This window comes from Carassius gibelio, chromosome A4 (assembly GCF_023724105.1).
Source record: "Carassius gibelio isolate Cgi1373 ecotype wild population from Czech Republic chromosome A4, carGib1.2-hapl.c, whole genome shotgun sequence".
NCBI lineage: Eukaryota > Metazoa > Chordata > Actinopteri > Cypriniformes > Cyprinidae > Carassius > Carassius gibelio.
In genome coordinates this window covers 27278102-27304481 of record NC_068374.1, presented here as the reverse complement: position 1 = coordinate 27304481, position 26380 = coordinate 27278102, and the positions used below count along the sequence as shown (strand labels likewise).

Here is a 26380-nt window from a genome sequence, read left to right as displayed (position 1 = left end):
TTGTGTGTGTTTTTTCTTCCAGAGCTTGCAGAATAAAATGACCACCAGGTGGTGAGAATTGAGTGTGTGTTGACTTTCTTCATGAGGGCTGAGAGATGACCATGAACGGCCGCTGGTCCTTCAACACCTTGGCTGTCATCTTTATTTTGCTGTCCAATGCAGGTAAGACCATATCAAACAAGTATTGCATATGAATATTATTTCCATGCAGGTTTACTTTTTACATTAGAACACAATCTGAGTCAGGCACGTGCCCTCAGAAGGCATGACTTGGATTTAATGCAGACTCAGACGGATTAGACTAGGCAGAAACACTAATTTAACTTTGATTTATTTAAGATAGAAAAATGGCCTCTCTGTTCTTTCTGCCCGGCAAAGTGTGCAGTGATTTGTTAGACAAGCATCAAGCATGTGAAAATGGTCAAATAATGTCTGTGATGTCAGTGAAAGCAATTCATGTGCCATTTAGCATTCACAAAATAAACTGAAACTTCTTAAAAAGTTAGTTTACCATTGGTGTAGCAGTTCCAAGAAGCAATTTTTGATCTAGTAACAGAGCAAACAGTCAAAAAATCTGCTATTTAATATTATATGAAAAATGAAAAATAAAATATTAAAATGTAAAAATAAATTAATTTCATCTATATAAGAAACGCACTGTAAATATGCACACACCACATCAGAAATGTAAGGGAACCGCAACAAGTGACTGGGTCATGCTTATCAATGTCTACTCTGAAAGGAGATTTTTGTTTATTTTAACATCCGGATCATGTGATTCCTTAGCTTTTTGGGATATTATTAACCTAAATAGCCTAAATTCTCTTACAAGAATTAACAATGGTTTTACTAAAAAAAAATAAAAAAATAAAAACATGATTACTATAGTTAGATCATGGTAACCACAGATTAACCATGATTTTGCTACATCATAACAATAGTTTGAACATGGTATTTGTACAAATGTGGTTATACAAATGTTAATCAATACGCCAAAAAACATGGTTACTACACTTTTACTATAATAATCCATGGTTAATTTTCGTAATGGTTGCAGGGGTCATTTCTATTGTGCAACGATTTTCTGTGTTTTGAGTATTTGCAGCACGTGTTGTCAAACTGATTAAGATGTTTTCTTAATTTGCTGGGGGTTTTTTCTATTTGCACGTTTTCTTAAGTTGCAGTAAGTTGAGCTCTTTCGGCCACCGTGTAAATTTTATATATATATATATATATATATATATATATATATATATATATATATATATATATATATATATATATATATATAGTTGTAATTAAAATTTAATTGCAATTAAAAGATGGATGCAATTAATATACTATCATAAAAGCCTCATTTATAAAATATGATACAGAGAGATATATGCAGATTATTATTTGTATTCGTTTATTCCAAAAAAGCAATTGCCATTTGTGGTCTACTAACCATCCTGCATAAAAAAAAGGCAAAAGTCCGATTTATGTAAATCTTATTAGTCATAAAATGATGCATTCCTGACCATAAGAAACAAATATATTATTGTACACTATATTTCTATGTGTATTTGTATTTTTTTATAAAATAATTTGACATACAAATGATCTCATCTGTACTGAAAGTCTTTTCTGACTTTTTAATAAACCTCTGGTTCAACAGCTTCCATCCAACTCACATTCAACTTAATTCAATCCGAATCTAATCTACTTTTTTCACTCTTCAACTCACTTCCCAGCAAAACTCACTTAATGGAAATCTTTATGCAAAGCATAAGCCGCTACTACTGTTCATCTGCTCAACAGATCCTCACTGAACATTTCATCAAATGGCCCTCAGATGAATTCCATACCTAAAACCATTTCCCATAAAACAAACAGCCAGTATGAAAGCCTCAAGCCTGATTCTGCCATTATATTAAAGGCCACGGTGATGACAGATGTGTGTTTGGATCCAGCTCTGAAGACTATGCTGTTATAACAGGATTTAAGAGAGGGAAAGGAATTGAATGAGAGAAATATTTAGAGAAATACTTGGGGAATATTTTTACAAATACCTTTTTATTTTGAAGTCCCATTCACTCGCTCTGTAATGTGTCAAGACAAGTGGAGCCAGGCGTACCTCACTCAGGGGGAATTCACTAAGAATGAATTGTGCTTGTTGATAATCGTTTATTTGCAAATTATGTTTGTATTGTTTTAGCATCCAATACACTAAGGGAATTATGCAAATCAGGTAACGGTTCAAACATGGCCAAAAAATCAGCTGAATGCAATTTGCACAGAGCAATTCCCAGTTTGAGTGCCAGGTTGTGGACATTTCTGGAGTCTTTTGCATTCTGGCATACTTGACTGCATTTTATATATTGTATATTGTATATTGATCCATATATAATTTTAATTGAAAATATATTTAAAAAAAAATAAATAAATACAAATATTTTTTGAAAGATATCAATACTTTTATTCAGCGAGGATGCATTAAATTGATTAAAGTGACAATGTATATAAATCCTGTTCTTTTCAACAAAAAAGTTTCCACAAAAAAATATTAAGCAGCGTAACAGTTTTCAAAATTGATAATAATATGAAATCTTGAGCACCAAATCGGTATATCAGAATGACTTCTGAAGGATCATGCGATACTGGACACTGGAAATTCAGATTTGCCATAACAGTAATAAATTCAGTTTTAATTGTACTTTTTTTTTCACTATCCTAATGGCTGAACATCATAGAGAAATGGTGCAAAGTGTCATTCATAAACCATTTCACTGCCGTTCTCCAGTGAGTACGAACATGTTAATTCTAACGTAGACAGACACAATTACCCAAAAGTAACTTGAGGACAAGGCCCTTTTTCAAACATGTGTAAATAATTTAATATTTATTTCACTGAATGTTCTTTGCAGTCATGTAACTAGTTATAATGAGCGAGAGCTACAGTCCACCATCATTATAAAACACAAGCAGGTAGATCTGCTCTCTCTGCCAGAAAACACATGCTGACTGCCTTCATCTGCAGAAACTCTCACAAGAACATGAACGTACACCTTTATGAGTCCACAAAGCTCTTGATTGGTTTCATGAGGCATTCTACCCCATCCAAAATCTGCCATTCCTTGAGGTTAATAGTCATAAGCCTATCAGTTTATGGTAACGTCAGTATCTTAAAACATCTAGTGGACTCTCTTGAATGAGCTCACTTCAATAATCATGAACGATATCTCTATTCATCTTTGGATTTCTCTGAGCAAATATCTTGTGCGCCATTTGTATGCAAAGAGAGATGTCATGGAGCACTTTTCATCTCTCTCAACTGAACTATCTGAAAGAGCAAAAAACTGGAGTAGAGCACTTGCCAAGCTCAGTGTTAAGTAGTACTGGGAACCGATTCCATGGTTTAAAAAAAATACAGATGAACTGTATGATTTTTGACTTTTGGTTCAGTTTACAGTTCCTGAATGTGCATTCTTTCACCAACATGGATAAAACACTGTACTTTTGCACTTGTAAGGAACCTGGGAATTCACAAAACACACAGTGGAACCAATAGTCGTTCTTCTTCAGTGAATCAAAAACTTTTATGTCTGAAAGGATACTGAAATAATCTGTCTCACTTACTGAGCACAAGTCAATTAAATCGTGGTTGCTTTTGACTATTTGTTCATATGACTATATTAGTTGCATAAAGTAGTTATTTATACTGTAAAAGTGACTGAATAATTCAATGAACGATTAAACAAAGGAACAATACATTTTAGTTTAGTGTTTTTATTTATTATGTGTGACCCTGGACCACAATTTTATTTTATTTATGTTTTCCAAATTGAGATTTAAACAATCTGAAGGTTGAATAAATAAGCATTCCATTGATTAATGGTTTATTAGGATCGGACGATATTTGGCTGAGATACACAACTATTTGAAAATCTGGAATATAAGGGTGCAAAAAAAAAAATCTAAATACTAAGAAAATCACCTTTGAATTTGTCCAAATAAATTCTTAGTAATATATATTAGTAAACAAAAATTAAGTTTTGATATATTTATGGTAGGAATTGTACAAAATATCTTCACTGAACATGATATTTGGTTTTCGGCTAATGCTAAGAATATACCCCATTGATTTAAGACTGGTTTTGTGGTCCAGGGTCACATATAGGACCAATTCATATATTGCATCAACACACATTGTGCTGAATTAAAATAATAAAAATGCTATAAATAAATAACCATGGTGTTGCTTTTTACATGCTAAAAATTGCATTAGATTTATTCATGTTTTACTATATCGGTTTCGTTGAAGACTAATATGTTCTCATCATTTGTCATCAGACTGCTGAGGGCAGTAATTACATCACTGAATGTAATGAATATTTCACTAATGAAACTAGCACCAAACCATCATTAAGCTGGAAGCCTGTTTGCACCTTAGACTACAAAATAAAAAAGGTAATCATGAGATACAGTTAAAAAATAATAAAGTCACAACTAAGAGATAGAACGTCAAATTGCAACACAATGCCACATAAACTGAGACACTATTAAAATGCATTAAAAACAGTAATATTGTGAAATATTATTACAATTTAATTTAATTGTTTTCTATATATAATTTATTCCTGTGATTATAAAGCTGAATTTTCAGCATCATTACGCCGTCTTCAGTGGCACATGATCCTTCAGAAATCATTCTAATGTTGATTTGACGCTCAAGAAACATTTCTTTTTATTAACACTGTTGAAAACAATATTTTTGATCAAAAGATCAGCATTTATTTGAAATAGAATTTGTTTGTAACATTATAAGTATCATTAGTGTCATTACTTTTGTTAAATTTAATGCATTCTCCTTACTGATGTTTTAGTGTACACACCGAAAATGGATTTTGTGGTCATATATGATTTCAAGGGTTGATGTTATGGTTTCAGATCTGTCAGATAGGTGTAGACGTCGCACATACATTCACATTTCATTCTCACTTTACTTCTGGTGAAATGAGCATGAACCAAGGTGTTGCCCATCAGCGCAGAAAGCCATATGGGTGTTGATCATGTGACATACCAAAATAAAAAACACTTAAATATTCTTGCTGCCATGGTGGAAAATAAAAAATAAATCGCCAACAGGTGGCTTTCATTTCACACCCCGGGTTTTTCTTTTGTTCTTTATTCCCCCTTTCCAAATATTAAAGACGTGCTTATTGCCTGACTTTTTGCCTGTTTAGTTGATGGATACATAACCTGAGCACTGCCAAATAACTTCCCCTGTAATACTGGGCTCTTTATGGGGTGAAAGGTGGCACTGGAGGGCTCTTTGGCCCACGTTGCTGTCAGCGCTGATTTATTCCGATCATTACCAGTCTCTCTGTATGCTTGCATGCTCACGTAATTAGACGTTTTGGTCATTAGCGAGGGGTCAAATGTGGCAAACATTAAATAGTTTCCTGTGTCATAATATTTTTGCCTCTCTTATTCAACTTTCGATTCATAGCAGTTAACATTAAAGTTATTGTTTCTATTCCAGTTCTTGCGAGTCTTTTCCAGGCCTAAACCCCTTCTTTGCTCATTTATTGTCCTCATGTGAATCAGAATAATTGCCTTGAAATAACTGGAAGACTTAAAGAAATAGCTGAAAAATAGCTGAATATGTATTCACCCACAGCAAGATATAGATGAGTTTGTTTCTTCATCAGAACAGATTTGGAGAAATTACATTGCCTGCCATCACTTGCCAATGGATCCTCTACAGTGAATGGGTGCCGTCAGAATGAGATTTCAAACATCTGATAAAAACATTACAATAATCCAAAAGTAATCTACACAATCGATTAACATCTTGAGTAAAAGCTGCATATTTGTAAAAAAAAAAAAAAAAGTCTATCAAAAAAGTATCATCTGAATCAGGAGAGAAATATGCACTTACAAGTGAAAAGAGTCAAAAATGGTTCTGCTGTTTGTTTGTTTTTTCACAGATATATAAATATATCACAGTGCATAAAATCTCAGCAATTTCTCCCACAACAGTACTGACACTCGGGTGTACAGTTCAGAGCAACAACACCTCTGGCACAAATATTAATACTGAAAAAACTGAAAGTGAGGTCCATCAAATTCACTGAGATCCAACTCTAGTGTTCCTGTCCATTCCACTCACCAATAGTGCATTCTCAGACTGCTCTCATCTATATGCAAATGATAGCACAGTGCTTTCTTCTTTTCCATAAAGCTCTATATGAAGCTTTAGAGATGAGCAGGTGCACTTTAGAATCGAGTCAATGGACACTGCTGATGAGCACAGCATTTTTCATAGAAAAAAAAAAAGAGGAATGGCCAAGATACTTGCTCATTTATTTGCCTTGACATTAAAATGTTTCCAAGATTCTGCAAACTTCATTATCTGAGCATTTACTGCTGCCAGGATTGTTTGACAGTGAGTAAGTTCATGAGTTGAGAGTCTGCACGAGACGAACATGTTGTTATGTCACTTATGATATTATAAACTGTCACTTTTGCAGTGCATGTGGTTCTGTAGTTGAAATCTGCCACGTGACAGACTTCTGAAAGTCAGAAAGGACGTATTAAATGAATCTGGCAGCATTTAGCAGCCAGTTACTAAAGACATGAAAGATCTGCTCTGTAAATCTCTCCCTCTGTTCCACCCCAATAATCTCTATCTAGCACAAATCAGAAGTCATTCATCCTACCTTGAATCAGATCACGAGCTGTTTGAAATCACCCAGCTCTATCGACCCATGAATGACTTGCTTTATTCCCTCATCCTCATGTTTTATCTCTCTGCAGCTCTCTCAGCACATTTCAGAGTCTGTGAACCTTACTCCGACCACAAGGGGCGCTATCACTTTGGTTTCCACTGCCCTCGACTCTCGGACAACAAGACCTACATGTTCTGCTGTCACCATAACAACACAGCCTTCAAGTATTGCTGCAACGAAACTGAATTTCAAAGCGTGATGCAGGTCAACCTCACCACCAATTCAGACGGCTTTGCTCACAAGTGAGTATTTTGCTAACATGCACCTTGCTTTGGTTGATCTCTGAACCAATTTCCCACAACCAGCATGAGGGTGCACAGTTTTTCCATAAAGAGCTGACAAGCAGTGTTGATCTTGTAAACAATTATTTAAATTATTTTTGTTTTGATCATAACCAAGGCTGACCAAAAATAAAAAAGGCAAAAATAAAATGAATCAAATGTATGAAACAAATAACTATATAAATACATTTAAAAAAATATACTGTTGGCATAACATATAATGAGAAATAATTATTTTAATAGAATAAAATAATAAATAAATTCAGGAGTGTTCACATTTCATTAAATACTGATACTTGATTAAATTAATATGAAATTAATGATTATTTGGTTCAATTTACAAGGCTAATATTTGATGCCATTTGAGTAAAGCTGACTAAATTAATAAATATGACATGATAAAATATTGTCAATTACAATGATATTTTAAAATAAATTATGAACATATTTTCTGGAAACTATTTTATATTAAGAATAACATGATTGTAAAACATGAATATCATACATGAGAGTAAAGTAAAATAATCATGATTTAATCTCTAGATTTCTAATAAAAAGAGAAGTAAAAATACTGCATTTAGCATATTCAGGTAATATATAAAAAGTTGTTAAATTGTTAAAAGTAAAGTTTAAGTTTGTCGTAATATATACTTTTTGTAAATCCCTGAATTAAATGACATTTATAGCCTCAGGTATGACTAACAACCTCTGATGCTGCTAGTGATAATCTGAGATTCTCTGAACATTTCTCATTCATATGCACTTTCTCTGGCACTTTTTATTTTATTAATTGGTAAGAGATCAAATTTAGACAGTGTAATCTACCCTCAGCACACACTTCTAAAAATGGGCCTCGATTAATCCTTCCTGCATATTCATTTGTAGCCGGTCCATCCATCCAAACCCTACCACAGCCAGTCTGCCTCGACTAAAACTTCCTCTGACAGGGTTCTGACCTGTACACTGTTTTGTGAAAGCCCTTCCTGTGTTATAATGGCCACAGAAGGTTAGCAGTGCTGTTCAGATTTTCCCACTGGCTGTTAAAATAACTGAGTCTGAAAACTGACTCCCGGTCTCCGGTGCAGTGAGCCAGACCCGAGATCAGTAGAGTGACGCCTTTCTTCTGAATATCATCACGGCTTGTTTATCCCTCCAGCTGACTGAGAGGGAGGTTAGAAAAATGGGACAATCAGATGGACTTGCTTTTTTGCGGCAGGCCTGATTTTGTCTGCCATCCTCACACATATGCAAACACCGTTCAAAATGCATTTGCAGCAGATACAAAACCACTTGCATGATACAGAGAAAAAGAGACAGAAGAGATTAAATTCTGGTTAATTTAGGACATTTTTCATTAAATCAGGGGTTTACAAACTTTTTGAAGTCAAGGACCTTCATATATGATGACCCAATTGTGAGGGACCCACTACCTAAAATATAAAGGCAGCTATTTATTTGTGTATAAAGATCCATTTATACTGTGTGAGAAAAATATGTGATATTATTTTAAAAATCCAATATTCAGTAATTGTAATTGACCAAAAAGACAAGAACAAAAGTGCAAATAAATTAAGTATATTATTAAGTAAATATGAATTAAAATATTTACTTGTGATAAATATATATCATATCATATAGGAGAGATAACTTAGAAATCAGATTTTTAACAAAACATGTACATCTTTAATTCAAGTAAAAAATTATGATTTCAATAAAATAATTTATTATTCTACATACACATACATACACATATATATATATATATATATATATATATATATATATATATATATATATATATATATATACACACACACACACACACATATATATATATATGCACTGTAAAAAACTACATTGAAAGTTGTAAATAAAAAAGATTATAATAAGAAGTTAAATACTTTGCATTGTTATAGCATATTAATATAAAATATTAATAGAATAGAAATATAATGTATAACAGAAGGTGAGATTAATTTTTTATTCATTTTTTACTCAAGTTAAAAACTATGGTTTCGATAAAAAAAATCATTCTATAACACTAATGTCATTAAAAAATAACGTGTGTGTGTGTGTGTGCGTGTGTGTGTGTAATCGCACTATAAAAACTGATTTTCCAAATTTGTAAATAAAAAAAGGGTATTAAAGCATGTTTTACAAGAAAACACTCTTATTTAATAAATAGTTTCTAAGTTGATAATATAATTAATTAGAAATACAAAGTATAAGTACATTTATTATGTTCTAATATATAAATTTTGTAAAATATTTTGTAAATATTAAGTTAATTTATTTTTTTCAATGACCTCCTAATCTTGAATATTTTAGCATATTCATGTCTGTAGGAAGTGACATGAATGCATTTTCAAATTATTTAAAAATAGCAGCACAATATCTTGATAAAAACAAAAGTGATGTATGATTGTATTGTTGCTGCCTGCATCAGCAGTTTCCGAAACGTCTCTGTTGATGCCTGCTGTGTGTGCAACTTCCTAATCGTTATTCCCAAGTGAACCGCGCATCCAGATCAAATTGTCTGTTCCGACGATGAAAGAATTCCTCTGACATTAAGCCTTCACAAAAGATACTGCAATATCTCACTCTGTGACAGCCTCAGGTGTACGTATAAAAAACCAAGCCCTGTTGTTTCAGTCAAGCATCTCTGTGAGAAATACTTTGCATCGGTTGATTTAAATGGGGGAGAAAATCAGGCCCATTCTTCCTTGTAATTGTATGATTATTCCAGTTTTTTTATTACTATTATTATTATTTCTTCTTGTAGAGCAACGTCACTAACTTCCATCCTTATCCTTTCTTTCACTTTAGTAACTACACCGCCCTCATCGGTGTGTGGATTTACGGATTTTTCGTCATGGTCCTCTTGGCTTTGGACTTCCTGTACTACTCGGCTATGAACTATGAGTTGTGCCGGGTCTACCTGGAGAAATGGGGGCTTGGAGGACGGTGGCTCAAACAGGCCAGGAGTCAATGGCACAGCGCGGCGGCTCAGGAGGGCGAACACAACATGGGATCAGGCCTGAGTCACCACCAACATGCACGGCACAGTTTGAGAGGAGAAGCACAGAGCCCTACACGCTTGACCTTCCAGACCTCAACAGCCTGGTGAGTCAACCAAACTAATGAATGCGAATCGACAATGAGTCGGACTTAATTCATGTCACTTCTGCATTGTTTCTTTTTTGGTTTGCATGTGATTTCAGTACTTCACATAGGAGGAAATGTGTAGAAACTGTGCAGCAGATGTCTCAACAGCTGGTAGATATTCCTAGTTCACAGTGAGCAAAGGTGATTTTCAAGTAGACTGATGTCTGATAGACACCAGGATCCACTTAAAAGACAGAATTCACCGGCTGGGCTTACATGGATAATAAAAGAATGGTGTAGAGCTGACCTTTTAAAAGCCTGCAAATTCTTGGCTCAGGCAGAGGAACTATTCAGACAACACAGAAACCGTTTCAGATGAGACTGAGGGGAAACTTCTACTAACTGCAGGTGTTGGCCACATAAGTCTCTGCTGGTTAATCTGACTCAGTACGAGGTAGCATTTGCTCTGCCATCTGTTGAATCTGTCGCTCACTGTTGCCTGACATGACCTTGACACGGCGACCCTTGGCATCCAACTCAAACCCCTGCCAAACAACGCCTTTGCACCTTTGCCCATGCAATACTGTAAAAACATGACTAACACATTTGTCAAATTTAACACATTTTAAAATGTGATTTTAGCTGAAAAGCTGAAATTTCAGTGGTCATAACTTCTCTTATTATTTTATCAATGTTAAAAACAGTTTAAAAGAACAGCATTTATTTAATATAAATATTTTGTAACATTATGTTTTTAACCTCTCTCTTAATTGATGTAATGCAACCCAGATTAAATTATTAATTGCTTCAAAAAAAATTACTGACCCCAAATTTTTTAACTGTAGTGTGTACTGTACGTCATACAGTCAGAGAAAAGATATAACTGATGTCTTGTCTTAGTATTTTACCCAAGATGTCTCCCAGATCAGATTGCACAATCTGACAGACAAGAAACATAAAAGCCCGAAGAAATTACAGCACACATCCAAATCTGGAGTTATTTTTGAAGCTAGTTAATTTTTTTTTTTTTTGGCCAGTCATTTTGAAATGCAAACTGAATGAGCCAATGAGCTTTCAATTCTCTCATTCTCGCCCCTCCCCTTCCACACCCGTCCTGTCATCTGAGAGCAAAACGTCTGGAGGCAGGCGAGCGGAATTTAGCGTGTAATATGATGATGATGCGTCTCGCACTTTGAAGATGCTGGAGAAAAAGAGCTCTTGCAGATAAGACAGATGGATTCATCTGTCTTTTTGACTCCAAGAGAATTTCCAAGGATAAGGTTAATTGAATATTGGCATACTTGAGATGTAATTCACATCAAAGCATTTGAAACACAGCTTCTCTCGTGACTGCGTTCACGATCGCTGTGCTAATGTGCACTTTTATTAACACCTTCAACTTGTATAACAAAATGACGGGACAAACTCAATAATCGCAAATAGTTCGATTTAAATGTGTTTCTTTCCTTTGTTGAACTGCTGAAGTTTTTTTTTTTTTTTTACCATACAATTATGTCAGTGGGGTCCAGTCTAGTTTTGGACAACACTGACTTTTATTGTATGAACAAAAACAGAAAATAACAAAAAACTAATAACAGAAATACAAACATTGCATTTGGGATCATATAGGCAGTAATAACAGTCTAAAGGAATCTAATACAAGTGGTCATCAACTTTGATAATACTGTAAAACTATGACTTAGTCATTAATGTCACAGTTTGTGATGGAACGTGATTCTGAGTGGTCAGATTAATTCTGATAGCAAGAGACAACAGTAACCGAATATCCCAGCAGTACCTGCAGACTCTGGACTACAGTTGCCAGCAAACGAAATAGCATCACTGAATAAAATGCAATTTTTTCATAGAATCGCATAAGAGATCATCCATCTGATAATAATTAAACAATTTCCCAACCAGTGAGTGAAGATAGCGGTTTCCTGTAGCTTTCCTGATAGAGTTGCTTGTCTGTTTTGGAGTTTTCTAATCATGGTTCCAGATGGCATTGGAATTACATTGGCAGATTCCATGAAAAATTAAGAAAAAAATTGGTATATTTTGAATACCCTAAAGGCTATAATGAAATTACAGACAATCATTGGGTTATGGCAAATGCATCATTACATCTTCTACAGGCATTTAATAAGAATAATGAGGCGGTAAGCTACATTAGGAGCTAGAGCCTGCACTTCTACTTTAAACACAAGCCTTTAAGCCAATTAAAAAGCGTAAAAGGCTGAGAATTTGACACACTATGCAAACCCGACACTCAATTTTCATTATGTAATGGAGTGTAGCAGCAAGCATTGTTTTAAAATCACCAGTCAATTTGCCTTTGATACTGAGAGCCATAGTCTTCTGAAATGCAAACATATTAATTTAGCCATTTCTCTCTGTAAGGGCTACAGTTGCACAAAACTGATATTTTCATTTGAATGTCACCAACTTGGAGCACTTCCCATCAGAACGCCTCTGCCTCATCTCCCAAAACAATCATTTCTCAGGGGTTGTGGAGTGGAGGCAGGCCCAGAGGGGGCAGTTGATATTTCTATTGCACACAAAGGGCTGTGTTCATCTTGTGTAAATATCTCAGCAAGAAGTCTCAGCTCTCATACGCACAGGGTTTGATTTGGATTTAGACCTTGTGTTTGGCTTAGAAGTACTGCCTTTCTTTCACATCTGTAGACATAATCAGCTGCTTCTGTCTGCCTTTCAGATCAACTTTAAAAAACTATTTTTACTATTACTGTCACAGGACTAAACAATAATGATGGCTCGGTGACATTAGGCCATTGTGAGAGAGTTTTGAGGCGAATTAATATTTTATATTCATTGATTTATTTCCATTTCCATGCCTGGCAGCTTACTCTTCTCCTGATATTATTAGCTAGTATAGATGAGGTTTTGACCAAATTTTCAAAATGGCTTGCAATGGTCTTAGAAGAAGCAGTAAGAATGGGTGGAAAACCACATAAATCCATAATGGAGCTGCAAGCAGCATTATAGCGGTATAATTTACTGGTAATTTTCTGCCAGGACATTAATTTAACAGGCATTTCCATTACCTCTAAAACAACACAAAGTAGTACATTGTCCCCTATTTTTATGAATATATTGTAACAATATATCCAGTATGTTACATTCACATTTTCTTTATTCAAATGAATAAATGTTTTTTAATGTATGCATGTGTGTGTGTGTGTGTTCTTGTTTTTGTGACATATCAGGACACAACTTTGTATAATGACATGGGTATGACACCAGTATTACAAGGAGAGGGTGACTTCTCATGTCCCCATTTTTCAAAACACTTATAAACCATACAGAATGAATTTTTTTGAGAAAGTCAAAATGCACAAAGTTTCCTGTGAGGGTTAGGTGTAGGGTTGGTGTAGGGCCATAGAATATAAAGTTTGTACAGAATAAAAACCTTTACGCTTATGGGTTGTCCCCACTTTACACAAAAACAAACGCGTGTGTGTGATTACATTAAACATCATCGTAATGCTCAAATAAGAATTTAATAATGTCTTCAACTAGCAATTAATGAAGCTGTTGACAGAACACGAAAAAAAATGCTCCTTGAATACTTTCTAGGATGGCTGTGGTGTAAGGGAAGACCTGTGTGTGACATTTCAACTGCATGTACAGTGGTGTGTTCTCCAGGACCAACAAACCTGTCTGCGCTCCTGGCCTACATTGCTTAAAAGCGTTCTGTAATGCATTATAAATGAGCATGGCGCTCTTTGCAAACACCCCCTTCTCTAAAGTAGGCACATTTGCCAAGACTACATTTAAAAATCTGACCACGTCCAGAGGAGTGCAAGGATCAGCCAGTCGAATGGAGTCAGGCATTCATCATTACGAACAGGATTAGTTTGTGGGAACGGGTTGACGAAATGTTCTTTCTTTATCTGACATTTCCATTTATGAAGCTCACAAGTCTCACTCAAGTGGCAGTGGGACCCAAATGTTTATTCTCTTTCGAAGTAACTCAAGTCAAGTGTACCAGCAGTCAAGTGTGCGTTCATGCTCTGCCAAGAAGGTTTGCTAAGCATCACTTCAAGAGAAAACATTTTGTTATTTACATTTATGCATTTAGCCTTTATCCAAACCAACTAACAAAAGCAAGAAACCAACAACATTCATATATTCATATATATATATATATATATATATATATATATATATATATATATATATATATATATATATATATTCATATATATATATATATTCATATATATATATATATATATATATATATATATATATATATATTCATATATATATATATATATATATATATATATATATATATATATATATATATATATATATATATATATCAAAATGTGTCCTCCTCGGTTGATTTCTTGCTTATTTGTGTTATCAGCTTATCGGTTAACAGCTAGCCTTTTTGTTGCCCACACATATTCAGGTTTCAATGTTTTTGACAACCTGACGAAGACCGAAATGTTTATTAAACATGTTTAGAGGGCACTGTGGAGGTGTACTGTCCTTTTCTTCTTTTATCATATAAAGCAAAAATCAAGGTTACAACGATGCACTTACAATGGAACTATTTGATAAAAGCATTAACATAAATTAGTGTTATTAAATAGTTTGCATTATTTGAGCTGTAAAGCTGTTCTCATCATATTAAGTTAATTTTAGAGTTTTGCTGGTTATGTTGCCATGGCAGCAAGGTGTAAAATTAGATGACTTTACAAGGAAAAGGTTAGAACATGAGTTTTCATGCTAAAATCATGTTAACATGCATATGTCTTGTGGTTATACTTTTGACTTGGTAAGTATTTTAATTTACAGATTGGACACTTGCATAAGTGGCACAATCTATCCAAGATTTTAGATGAAAATAAGGAACAACATTAAATTCATTTTTGTTGCAATCAACAATATGCCACAAATGCTGTCACTTGAGATGCACTTGTATTGAAACCGCACAAGTGTGTCACATAAGCTCGTAGCTGAGGTTCCCAAAATACATTCATTTTGTTGATGAAAGTGTTGGTAAGGATCTGTGTTGTGTCAGTCTGACTTCTGTTTTGGGCCTTATTAGCAATCCAAAATCTTTCAGTGTGAGGATGCTGTCTCTCTGTACAGTGATGTAGATCAGCGTGTAAACAGGTTGAGATTGTTTGTGAACGCAAGGCTCAATCGTGCTCGGGCTTGCCCATGGCTACAAAGCTGCTGTCTGATTATAATAAAGCATCCACAGGGCTTAATCAACACATCCGTTCCACTGGGAGATCCTGTTCTCCCTTTAAAGATCATCATACATCACTGACAGAGAATACACACTTGTATTCTAAAATTCTGCATGAATTTAATACTCTCAATAAAACCTCAAATATTTAAATGTTAATCTTGATCTCCTCTCTCTACATTTCTCTAGATATCCAGCTTTGATCCCAAGGATATACTTAGTATTACAAAAGGAGGGACAGCCAGGAAATGGAGATTTTATATTCAGAGACTCTTCTGCTGGTCCCATCTACATTTAGGACACGGACTGTGCCGGCTACCTCCTGCAGCTCTGCTGGATGGCATTCTCTCCACATGCAGACGCTGATGCGGAGACTGAAAGCTGCAAATGAGTTTCTCTGCCCAATCAAAAGAGGCTTGTTAAGCTGGATCTACTTTTCGACAGCTGTTGAAGGACTTTAATGAGACTGTTGTCTTTGACGCCCACTATCTTGCCTTGTCATGACAGATGTTAGGACTTAGATGCAGGGAATAGGACTTTGCTAAAAGATAGAGAAGAGGCCGCTGTGTCCATAAATATCTACAGTATATGTTTGCACTGCTCTGAAGCTATTGGTTGGCTTTTATTGAAGTAGCGAAAAAATTATCATTTGGATTTGACCCAACAGGATCAAACAAGACATTTTAAACTGCAGTTAATATAAAAAAATATATATTTCATACAGTGTTAAGGCACGGTCACATTTAACATTGTTCTGTGAATTTTGTGGGCGAAATATCATGAGGGCAAGAAATATGAGTTACGTGGATTCGCCATGTTGAAAGCACTTGACTATCGCTGAAGTACAATAGAAAGTTGTCCGCAAAATTTTACTGAAATTTCGCTGAAGTGACCGAAACATTTAGACTTAATTAAATATGATTTGGAATTTTCTAATTCTGGTTCCAAGAAGTGACATCACCATTTTAGAATACTTTGTCTACTTCAGAAATTTTAAGCCGGGGAAATAATAAAAAAAAAAACAATAGATAAAGAAGAAGAACGTTCATTTATTGACCATAAGACCCTGAAACTTGACTTCATGGAGTGTAGATATGAAAAGTCAGATGCCTGTGAGTTCACTTCATTGTAGAAATACAGCAACATTTTTTTTATCCCTATGTGCACTGAGTTGAAACCAACTAGACATAAGTAAAAGTATCCACTGTTAGGCTGTGAGTATTCACCTGCAATAACACACAGCGTTGTGCTGAGATGTGTTGTGTAAAGAGGAGAAATTCTTGTGATCTTGTTTATATATTTAAGGTGAAACTAATAGTTTTTCTCAATGTGGAGGGAAGAGAGATGTGTTATGTTTTGGAGAAATAAGTTATAATGGTTAAAAACTGCCTTACGGTAAATCTGTAGTACATGCCTAGCACCTTGTTCTGTGATAGTGGTTGGTACCTCAGTTGAAGTGTGATCTGGCCGTCCACCTGTTAAACTCTCTCTGTTTTTATTATAGGGTCAGTGGGCGGGTGGGAGTCAGCGGAGTTCTAATTGCACTTGTTAACTTTTTACTGTTATAATCTGGGAGAAATAAAGATTTATCTTTTGCAGTGTTTTTGATCGTCTATCAGATCTCTCGCTTTCTCTTCCTGATCCTAGTCAAAAGGTCATTTATACACTACTGTTCAAAAGTTTGCCATCAGTAGGATTTTCTTAAAAACCTAATGAATACTTTCATTCATTCAGGTAAATACATTTAGAATATTGCAAAAAACTGAAGTGCTGTTCTTTTGAAATTTCCATTCATAAAGGAAAGCTGAAAAAATGTATCGTGATTTCCACAAATATAATACAAGCAGCATAACTGTTTTCAACACTGATAATAAGAAGAAAAATTTAATGAACACCAAATCAGAATATTAGAATAATTATGAAGGATCATGTGACTCTGAATACCTGACTAATGGCTGCTGAAAATTCCACTTTGCATAACAGGAATTAATTATATTTTAAAGTATATTAAAATAGAAAACAGTTATTTTAAATTTCCATAATATTTCACAATATTATCGACCAACATCTCGACCATAAACTTGAGTAGTGCATCTATTTTATTTTATTCATATTTTATATTTTTATATCTGTCTATATATTTATATCCTTCTTTAAATTGTACATATCACTAATTTTTAAATTGGTAACTTTACAGTAAGTTACATTTCTTAACATTAGTGTATGCATTATGTTATGCATCATTAACAAACCATGAACAAAATAATTTATGAATCTAGGTTAATATTCTTTTACTAATTAATTTATACTACTAATACATTTTAAACATTTCAAGTAAAGTATAAATGGACATGAATGTACTGTCAATGGGCACATACTAATTAATTAAAATGCAAACAATACCATATTTATAAATTAGCTTTAAACTAGATTAATAAATCCTTTAAAAATATTCAGTGTTAAGTTCATGAATATTACTGCATTAACAAATGTCAAATTTACCCTTATTGTAAAGTGTTAATTTTACTTGCATTATAAGTCTATTTATAATATTAGTTAAGACTAGAAAATTAAAAACTGTCCATTTTACATCCGCTCTCTGTCTCTTAAATCCATTTTTGCTTCTGTGCCTTTAAGACAAATATGATAATGTCCTCCGAAACCTCAGAAATAGCTCAAAGGAGAATTCTGAGACTTCTTTACATTTCGTTCACACGCCAGTCTGTCAGACAAGTGTGACTCAGCACTCTCCAAAGTTTTCCATCTCACCTTAGAACAGAGGTGCTGTTGATTACTTCTCCAGAGTGGCACCTGCCTCGGTCTCCATACCCAAAGCGTGTCTGGTGGACTTGTGGAGGGGCTCCTCCTGCTCTAATTGGTTCCAGGGCTGGAAGTTTGTCTCTGAGGGTATAACACAGCTCAAATGAGTTTGTGCAACCGGCTATTTCTGAGCTTCCCATCTGAACACAGAACCCCAGGATACTGAAGTGGCACAGCCGCCACTTGCCGATTTTGGTAGTTCGGCCCTGTCTGTGTGTTTGAAAGTGAAAGGCTTATCATTAAAGCCAGAGTGATGCCAAGTGCAGAGAAACACAGGTGTGAAACTACAAAAAAAAAAGAGAGAGCCAAAGATTCATAATTGATAAAAAGAGAAACAAGGAAAGGAAGTGAGATTGAGAAAGAGCAACAGATAAACACCTTAATTTCTCACTAGTCGCCTCAGATCCGACCTCAACAACAAATCACAGAAACTGCATTAATCTATTAAAGGTCTATTTATAGTTTTGCCGCCGTCTTTCGTGTCTAAAGGGGAGACTGGAAGCGATTCTTTGGTGGGTGTGAAGTTAGCATTAAACGGATTAGCTCATTTAGCAGAGGCAGGGCTCTTTATGTATGCATTCTAACTTCATCATGGTCTCAGAAGAGCTATTAAATAACACAATGGCCACTAGACACACACCAAAGTTACATTCATCTCAAATAGGCAACGACCCACATGGGACCGTGTTTGATCGTATGTGAATCCTATCATAAACAAATGACTTCCTAAAACTGAAATGCACTGTCTGCCCCAGTTTGAGTGTCATTAAAGTATCTTTCAGTGGTGCCGCTTAACAGCATGTCTCTATATCTTTTCTGATATAAATTTCCACAAAGGGTATTCGCTGTACCACTGCGCTGTACCACTGTTCAAATGTATTTAGGATGCTCTCTGAACAAATGCAACTAGGGTTACAATACATGTCAGAGCAACCTGATTTGAGGTGTAAAAATACATCGATCTGATGATTAAAATTCAATGTCATGAGTTAAATAATCAATCATAAGAAAGTTAATGCTGCTGCGTTTAAACTACCTCATTTTAAAAACAAATACATGGTTGTTTTCCTTCCCAAACTGTGAATTCTTCAGCATATTTTGGAATTTTTGGAGAATATAGAAATGTTTATTATTATTATTCTATAACACCGTTTGGTTTAAACATGTATATTCACCTTGTAACACTAGAAACTGTAAGTAGCTTTGAATCAAAATAAGATCCAGTATGGAAATCTACATTTTTTTCATGCAACTCAATAATATCTTAATTTCCTAAAAATTAATCCATAAATATTACATACCACATACTGTACACAGATTGACTGATTCAAAGCATGTACTTAAAGGGGAAGATTACTAGTTATACTAGTGCTTGAAGAATTCGATCTCATACACACACACACACCTTCACTTCTGTCCTCACTTCTTTAGAAACAAATCCCCAGAATACCAGGTTCCATGGTAATCCGTTCTCTGAAACAAAGCAAAAACACAAACAGAGACACAGTTCGTGAGCTGTTCACACAGATTCATCGGCTGAATGCGGCAGGAGTTTGGCAGATGAGGGTCTCAGCTCTATGGAATTCGATCACCACTGGCTAATCTTGTTTATTTGGGCTTTCATGGGCGCAAAGGCAATTTCCAGCTTACTTCAGCCAGGTAATTGATTGTTTGAGATGAGAGGGTAAGAGGGTGAGAGGATAACACATATGGAGGGAGAGGGAACCGTGCCCTTGTGTTGGCTAAAGTTCTGTAGTTAAGCTAATGAGGAGAAAACTCAAAGCAAAGTTACGGATGAGTGTCAAATTAAATTGGACAAACATTTAAATAGCCTTTTTGTCAGTTAAAAATTGGTGCCCCTTTCACTCACATCTTTAATTAAACTCATTACACTTTCAAAGAGAACTGAAGGCCTTCCGGAATTAAATCACATGTATAAGTTGTATCTCTCACAGTCTTGTGTTTAATTAAAGGAAAAGGGCACTTAAAAACTAAAACTTGCTTACATTTTACTCACCCCTCAGGCCATCCAAGATGTATATGTGTTAGTTTGTTTGTGGTTTGATTCTTCATCAGAACAGATTTGGAGCCTAACATCACTTGCTACATCTTGTAAAGTGAAAAGCTGCATGTTTGTAATTAATTCACCACTTAGATGTCTACACTCTGTTCATTATATTGATTTCCACATGAAGGAGTCATCTTGTCTGAAACGGGAGAGAAATATGCACCGATCAGGCACCGTTCACAAGCGAAAACAGTTCTAAATAAATATATAGGGGGATTTTGAGGACAATAGGGCTTGGACTTTGCCACTGGAGGAAAAGTTAGTATGGATTTTTGCCAGAAGCAATGATTAAAAGTTCAAATGCATTAATGATGGATTTGTTTCCAACAAACACGCAGCTTTTCCCTGCGCAAGACATAATTGATTGACTAGATGTGTGGATTACTGTAATGTTTTTATCAGCTGTTTAGACTCTCTCATTCTGGCGGCACCCATTCACTGCAGAGGATCCTTTGGTGAGCAAGTGATGGAATGCTAAATTTGCCCATCAAGAAACAAACTCATATACACCTTGGAGCCTGATTTATAGGTTGATTTAAAAACTGCCTCTTGCAAACTAGACACTCATCAAAAAAGTATTTCAAAGTCATTTGGATCCTTATGCTTCTTTTATTAGTAAATGACTCTGTCCCTCCCGCTGTAAGAGGAAGGTCAGTGAGCAGCAGCTGGGCAGGCACCGGCCTCTCCCATCACAGCTGGACACACTTACAGAATGAATGGACCAAGGGACTCCAAACAACCACCCACAAGTGTCTGCCCTTTGCTGCTTTGTGTTCTAATACAGCAGTATTGATTTTATGCTTTGCTGTCAGGGAAAAAAGAAATAAAGGCAGGAATCTTACTTTTTGTCAATTAATGATAACTGTAGAAACCTAAAGAAAAAAAAAGAAAAAAATGGAGGGGTACTGGAGCTTTCAAGCTAGTAAAAGGATGCAAAAGCACCATTCAAGCATTCACAAAATCTGTCCATGACACTCATTCACTATATTCCAAGTCTTCAAAAGCCAAGTCTTGAGGAACCAAAATGACTAGATTTTCAGATATAATGTTCAGTTAACAACTCACTGGAGGGAAAGATTAACATTAATATTACGTTAACATTCAAATTAATGACAAAGCTGGCATATGAACTCAGAAGAATTCAAATATTATTAATCATTATTACAATTTAAACATGACAACATTTCAGAAGCCATCAAATGAAAAGCACTGCTGGCTTCTGATTTCTTCTGATTGGGGTCTCTGAATCACAGGGTTCACTGGGCACCGAAATGCTTTTAAGACCTAAGTTTGTTTTATTAAAGAAAACCATGCCAAATGCAACCACTGAACAACTGCACAGTTGTCTATTTAGTTTGATTATATGTTCAGCAATGCTTCTTTGCTGATCGACCACAGACATGACAGCTGAACCCAAATTAGATTTGCTGATTAGTAGGCTGTGGTTTGAGTATAACTTTTGAGTTTCAAAATCATCACATCTGCTGCTAACAATATCTAGAGCCAGAAAGTAAATAAAAATAAATAATGTTTTCGTACCAATTCCTACCTTTTTCGTTATTATTATTGAGAGCTGCTGGTGCTGCTGTACACTCTGACGCAACAGGGAACACCTGGAACACATTTAAATGGCGTTGTGTTGGTGCCACCTGGCGGACAGTACAGGTAGTGCAGTGGATAAAAGGTTAATAGGCACATTAATTATATTTTTATCTTCCTTTTGTTAAAAAAATGTTTATGTATATAATGTGATTTAAACTTGTAAAACTAAATAAGACAATGGAAAGCTTCCAAGTTTACCTTCGATGCACAGTCGAGGTTCGTCTTTTATTACGTTATGTCACATTTTAGTTTGGTTGTAAGGTAATTTAACACTTATAATACATAAATAAAAGTTATAATGTGAAACGCTTATGTAGTTACTGTTATATGTGACCCTGGACCACAAAACCAGTCTTAATTCGCTGGGGTATAATTTTAGCAATAGCCAAATAAAAAAACACACATCGTGTGGGTCAAAATAATAGATTTTTCTTTTATGCCAAAAATACATTAGCATAAAGATCATGTTCCATTAAGAAAGTGTGTAAATTTCCTACTGTAAATATATCAAAACCTAATTTTTATGCATTGATATGCACTGCTAAGAATAAATTTGGACAATTTTAAAGGCGATTTTTTTTTCAGTATTTAGATTTTTTTGCACCCTCATTCAGATTTTCAAATAGTTGCCAAATACTGTCAGATTCTAATAAACCATACATTCATGTGTGGAAAGCTTGTTTTTTTCAGCTTTCAGATGATGTATAAATCTCAGTTTTGAAAAATGTACACTTTACTTTTGTGGTCCAGGGTCACAGATATGTAAAATTAAAATGTTTTAGCATGTGCTTTTTAAGAAAACCCAACAGTTTTTTGTTATAAATCAAAAACGCATTTTTTATTGACCTAAGATGCAACACTAAAATAAATAAACATTCATTGGACAGTCTGTACGTGTTCCTTATTACATAATTTTTACTTCTGAAAAATGGAATTAAGTACATACTCCGACTAAGGTATATTTTCACTTAATGTTGATATAAAACATAATTTGACCTACATTACAGGTTCCTGTGTGTGTATGAGAACAAATATAAAATAAATAAAAAACAATTAACGATGTGTGTCTAAACACTTATCCTTACAATACTTTATATTCCTTTTCCCCAAGTTAATCCCATCAATGAAGCATTAGACGTCCTGCTTTCAGATCTCTTTTCTACATGAGTCTGGAAGTGAACTTTAAGATAATATGACTGTTGAAATCTTTTCCCACAGTTCAAGCACTGGAAGGTTTTCTCTCCCGTGTAAATCCGCAGGTGCCTCTTAAGGCAGGAGGAACTGAAGAAGAAACTCTTGTTACACTGAGAACACAAATAAGGCCGTATGCCTGTGTGGTGCCTCATGTCGACCTGCAAGGAGCAGGCTTGTTTAAAAAAATTTTTGCAGTCTGTCCGTTGGAAAGGTTAATGTCCTGTGTGGTAACGCTGGTGCTTGAGCAACTCTCCGAAGGTGAAAAAGGCCTTTCCGCAGTCTGCACAAAGGAATAGTCTTTCTCTGGTGTGTGTGAGTTTACGCCAGGTCAAGCTGACCTTGAATACGAATGGCACAAGGTGCATTGAAAAGTTTTCTCAGTGCTGTGGCTATTCGAATGCAAATAAAGAGAGTGCTCTATTTATTAGAGTTCTTCCCACAATGTGCACAAAGGCATGGTTTCTCATTGGAGTTGGTGGTCTGGTGTCACGCCAAAGCCCCTGGGAACAAAAACCCCTTCCTGAAATCCATGCAACGTAATGTTTTCTTCTCCAAATGGATGTGCTGATGAAACCAAAAGAGCACTGTGGAATGTGAACCCCTTCCCACAGGTGCAAAGGAATGGTCTCTCCGGCTGATGGATCAGCATGTGTTGCTTGCATGAGGTTGAGAAAATTAAGGTAGACTGACATTTGGTATACTTATAGGGTCGTTCCTCTGTGTGGATCTGCTTGTGTCTGAAATTAGAGCTATCTTACATCTAAGGTGCTTTCCACATGCATTGCAGCGATGCACTGTTTCTTCAGGGTGATAAGAACTGCTTTTAGAACAGCCTTTTTTCTGTATTGTGGACACTATTATTTGCCACTGACCCATGTAAGTCATCAATATCCAGATATGAATTTCAATAATCTATAGTATAATAAACAATTTTTGCTCTCTCAAGTTTGTTTAAATGAAGACACTAGGAGTCGTACATATGTTCAAGAATATGTTCTTATATACTCTTTTGTTATATCTTATGACTGCGAGCATACTGCAACAACAATAAGCAAATCATGAGCTCGCTTGTTTTCTGAGGTACATTTGGTATCTAGATGTCCAAGGTTTTTGTAGTGCTCATGCAGTCTTTAGGTGATCTGACTGACTACTGAACTCCTCACAGTCTTTAAAAACAGACAACAGTGGATCAAGCCAGGCCTAAATCTGAAACCTGAAGGTTAGCAATAGCAAACTCAGGACAAATGCAATTATGTTTTGACCTAATTTAATAGAACATTTTTAATAAATATTGTGTGGTTAAAATAAAACTAAAATATAAATAATAGATGAAAAACTTACTAAATGAGAAAAACTAAACCTGAAAATGCAAAATTGAAAATAAAATAAAAACTATTTTCAAATATTAAACTAATAAAAATGTTTAATATTTAGTCATATAAAAGTCATATAAAAATTACTAAAAATGAAACTAAAATATAAAAATAAAAGCAAATTACTAAAACAAGTCTAATAAAACTATAAAAGTTTCACACAAAAAAAAAAACTAAAATTACACTGTTGAAATCACAGTAATCAAAATATTGTTACATCCTAAGATGTATGTTATTGTTGCTGTTAATACTGTGTGTTAACTCCATATGTAACTGTGCTTCATTGATGCTTGACATCCTGTTGGGAGTTGTAGTTTTTGTTGGTTTTCCTCTGTTCCTCCCTGTCCTCTCACAGGAGACCTAATTGATGTCACCTGTTCCTCGTCAGAGCTGTGGAGAGGAGCTTGTATTTAAACAGAGGGAACGGACACAACACCAGAGAGAGTTTGGCTGGTCTGTTTTCCCAGTTGGTGGTTTAAGCAGTGGTGCTGCTTTAAGAAAGTCTGTTGTATTTGATTACTATTGTGTGATCAGGGCCTGTAGTGTATCTTCAAGACAGCCTGTTGTACTGGCTGTAGTGATTAGAAATTGTTTTCTTTTTATTCTTTTGCCTGCAGACGCAGTAAGGAGGTGGGTGCCACTTTTATTTTATCAACTTATGCTTTTCTCCTGGTTTTGTGGAACAGTGAGGAAGTCAGGGAAGAGACATGTTGTTGATTTTGATGTTTTGTTTGCTAGGTAAGTTAGATTACTTTGTTTTCAGTTAGCATCCCCTTTTTGTTTGTTATTTTGGCCTTAACCCCCTCCTGAAGCTACAAGCGTCTTATTCTTTCTTTTTGAATTACCCATATTGTTAAACCTCTAATTTTCCCTTACCCTTTAATGCTGTACAAAGACTTTACATTGTAAATAAAATCTTGAAGAGTTTCCATGAGTTTGAGTGCTGGGATTACGGATGGTCAACTCTCTCTCACTATTTTGTTTGCAAGTTCACCGACGTAATTGTTAACTTTTCATAAATAGCATATGTTACTCCCCTTGTCACCCCTAGACACAGAGGGGGACGTAACAATATTCATAATATATTCCTTAAAGGTCTCCTCAGAATCAATCTAGGATAGTTTCTCACAATATTGTATTATAATATTATACGAGATGATAAAATGGTGTTTGTGCAGGTTCAGATTGAATAATAAATAATAGATTGTAGTTCTCAAACACAATTTCTAGGAATCTGGATCAACCATGACACCCCACCTGCTGGGGGTCAGGGATTGGCAGGAAGCGCTCCAGCCTAGACCTAGAGTTGAACTCCAAGTCTGCGACTAACCAATTCAGAAACTGCCTCTGACACCGATGAAACTAAATCTGCCAGCATCCCATACTGCATCACATCCTTCTGCTGCACTATTCTCCACATGAAGGCAGACATGAGGTGTACAGAAGGGACCAAGAAGTGCAGGCAGGACAGATGGAGAGGAATTCTGTCTGGAATTTAATCTTAAACCATTGTCAAAATAGAATAACAACCATGCACAAATCAGTCGAGTTTGGTTGAGTTTTTAGACTAAATATTAAAATAAGCAATTGTTTGTGGCAGGCTTGGTTACACATCTAAAGATTTTAACTGTAAAAAAGAAAATTAGATGATAAATGACTTGCAGCATCCTCTCACCAAAGTGCTCTTGTTTGGGGAATTTAATGTCCATGTTCTTGAAGTCAAGAATCTCATAAGTTGCATCTCATCACTTTTTTTCAGTGTTTGGCAGATTTACCACGCAAGATTACAAGTTAATCATTGAACGTTTCAGATTTTTGTAAACAGTGATGTGAACTCAGCTCTGACAACACTACAAAATAAAATTTCTAAATAAAAATAAAACAAAAAATGAAAAGTTTATTGTGCATGCATATTTTAAGTTGCTTAAGAGAAA

General features: G+C 35.1%; 1 protein-coding gene and 1 long non-coding RNA gene across 3 annotated transcripts; one reads left to right on the top strand and one right to left on the bottom strand.

Annotated features, from left to right (window-relative positions):
• On the bottom strand, positions 1 to 21942 carry LOC127975493 (uncharacterized). Its single transcript, XR_008157533.1, has 4 exons — positions 21827 to 21942; positions 19615 to 19682; positions 18159 to 18290; positions 1 to 149 (listed from the first exon to the last, which is right to left on the bottom strand). It is a non-coding gene; the product is annotated as an uncharacterized LOC127975493 (long non-coding RNA).
• LOC127975480 (protein shisa-like-1a) lies at positions 25 to 16994 on the top strand. Of its 2 annotated transcripts, XM_052579624.1 has the most exons (4): positions 25 to 162; positions 6802 to 7015; positions 9881 to 10177; positions 15579 to 16994. In XM_052579624.1, coding segments are annotated over exons 1-4 (579 nt in total). In that variant the 5' UTR covers positions 25 to 95; the 3' UTR covers positions 15580 to 16994. The 2 variants fall into 2 exon arrangements, with proteins under 2 accessions (XP_052435584.1, XP_052435575.1); XM_052579615.1 differs by lacking the exon at positions 15579 to 16994 and having other exon boundaries at positions 9881 to 10181.
• Positions 21943 to 26380: the final 4438 nt, after the last annotated feature.

Excerpts from the sequence above, each read along its gene's own strand:
- LOC127975480 (XM_052579615.1), top strand. The coding sequence starts at position 96 with ATGACCATGAACGGCCGCTGGTCCTTCAACACCTTGGCTGTCATCTTT. Across the intron at positions 163-6,801 it reads TATTTTGCTGTCCAATGCAG|CTCTCTCAGCACATTTCAGA; the intron begins GTAAGACCATAT and ends ATCTCTCTGCAG. Across the intron at positions 7,016-9,880 it reads TCAGACGGCTTTGCTCACAA|TAACTACACCGCCCTCATCG; the intron begins GTGAGTATTTTG and ends CTTTCACTTTAG.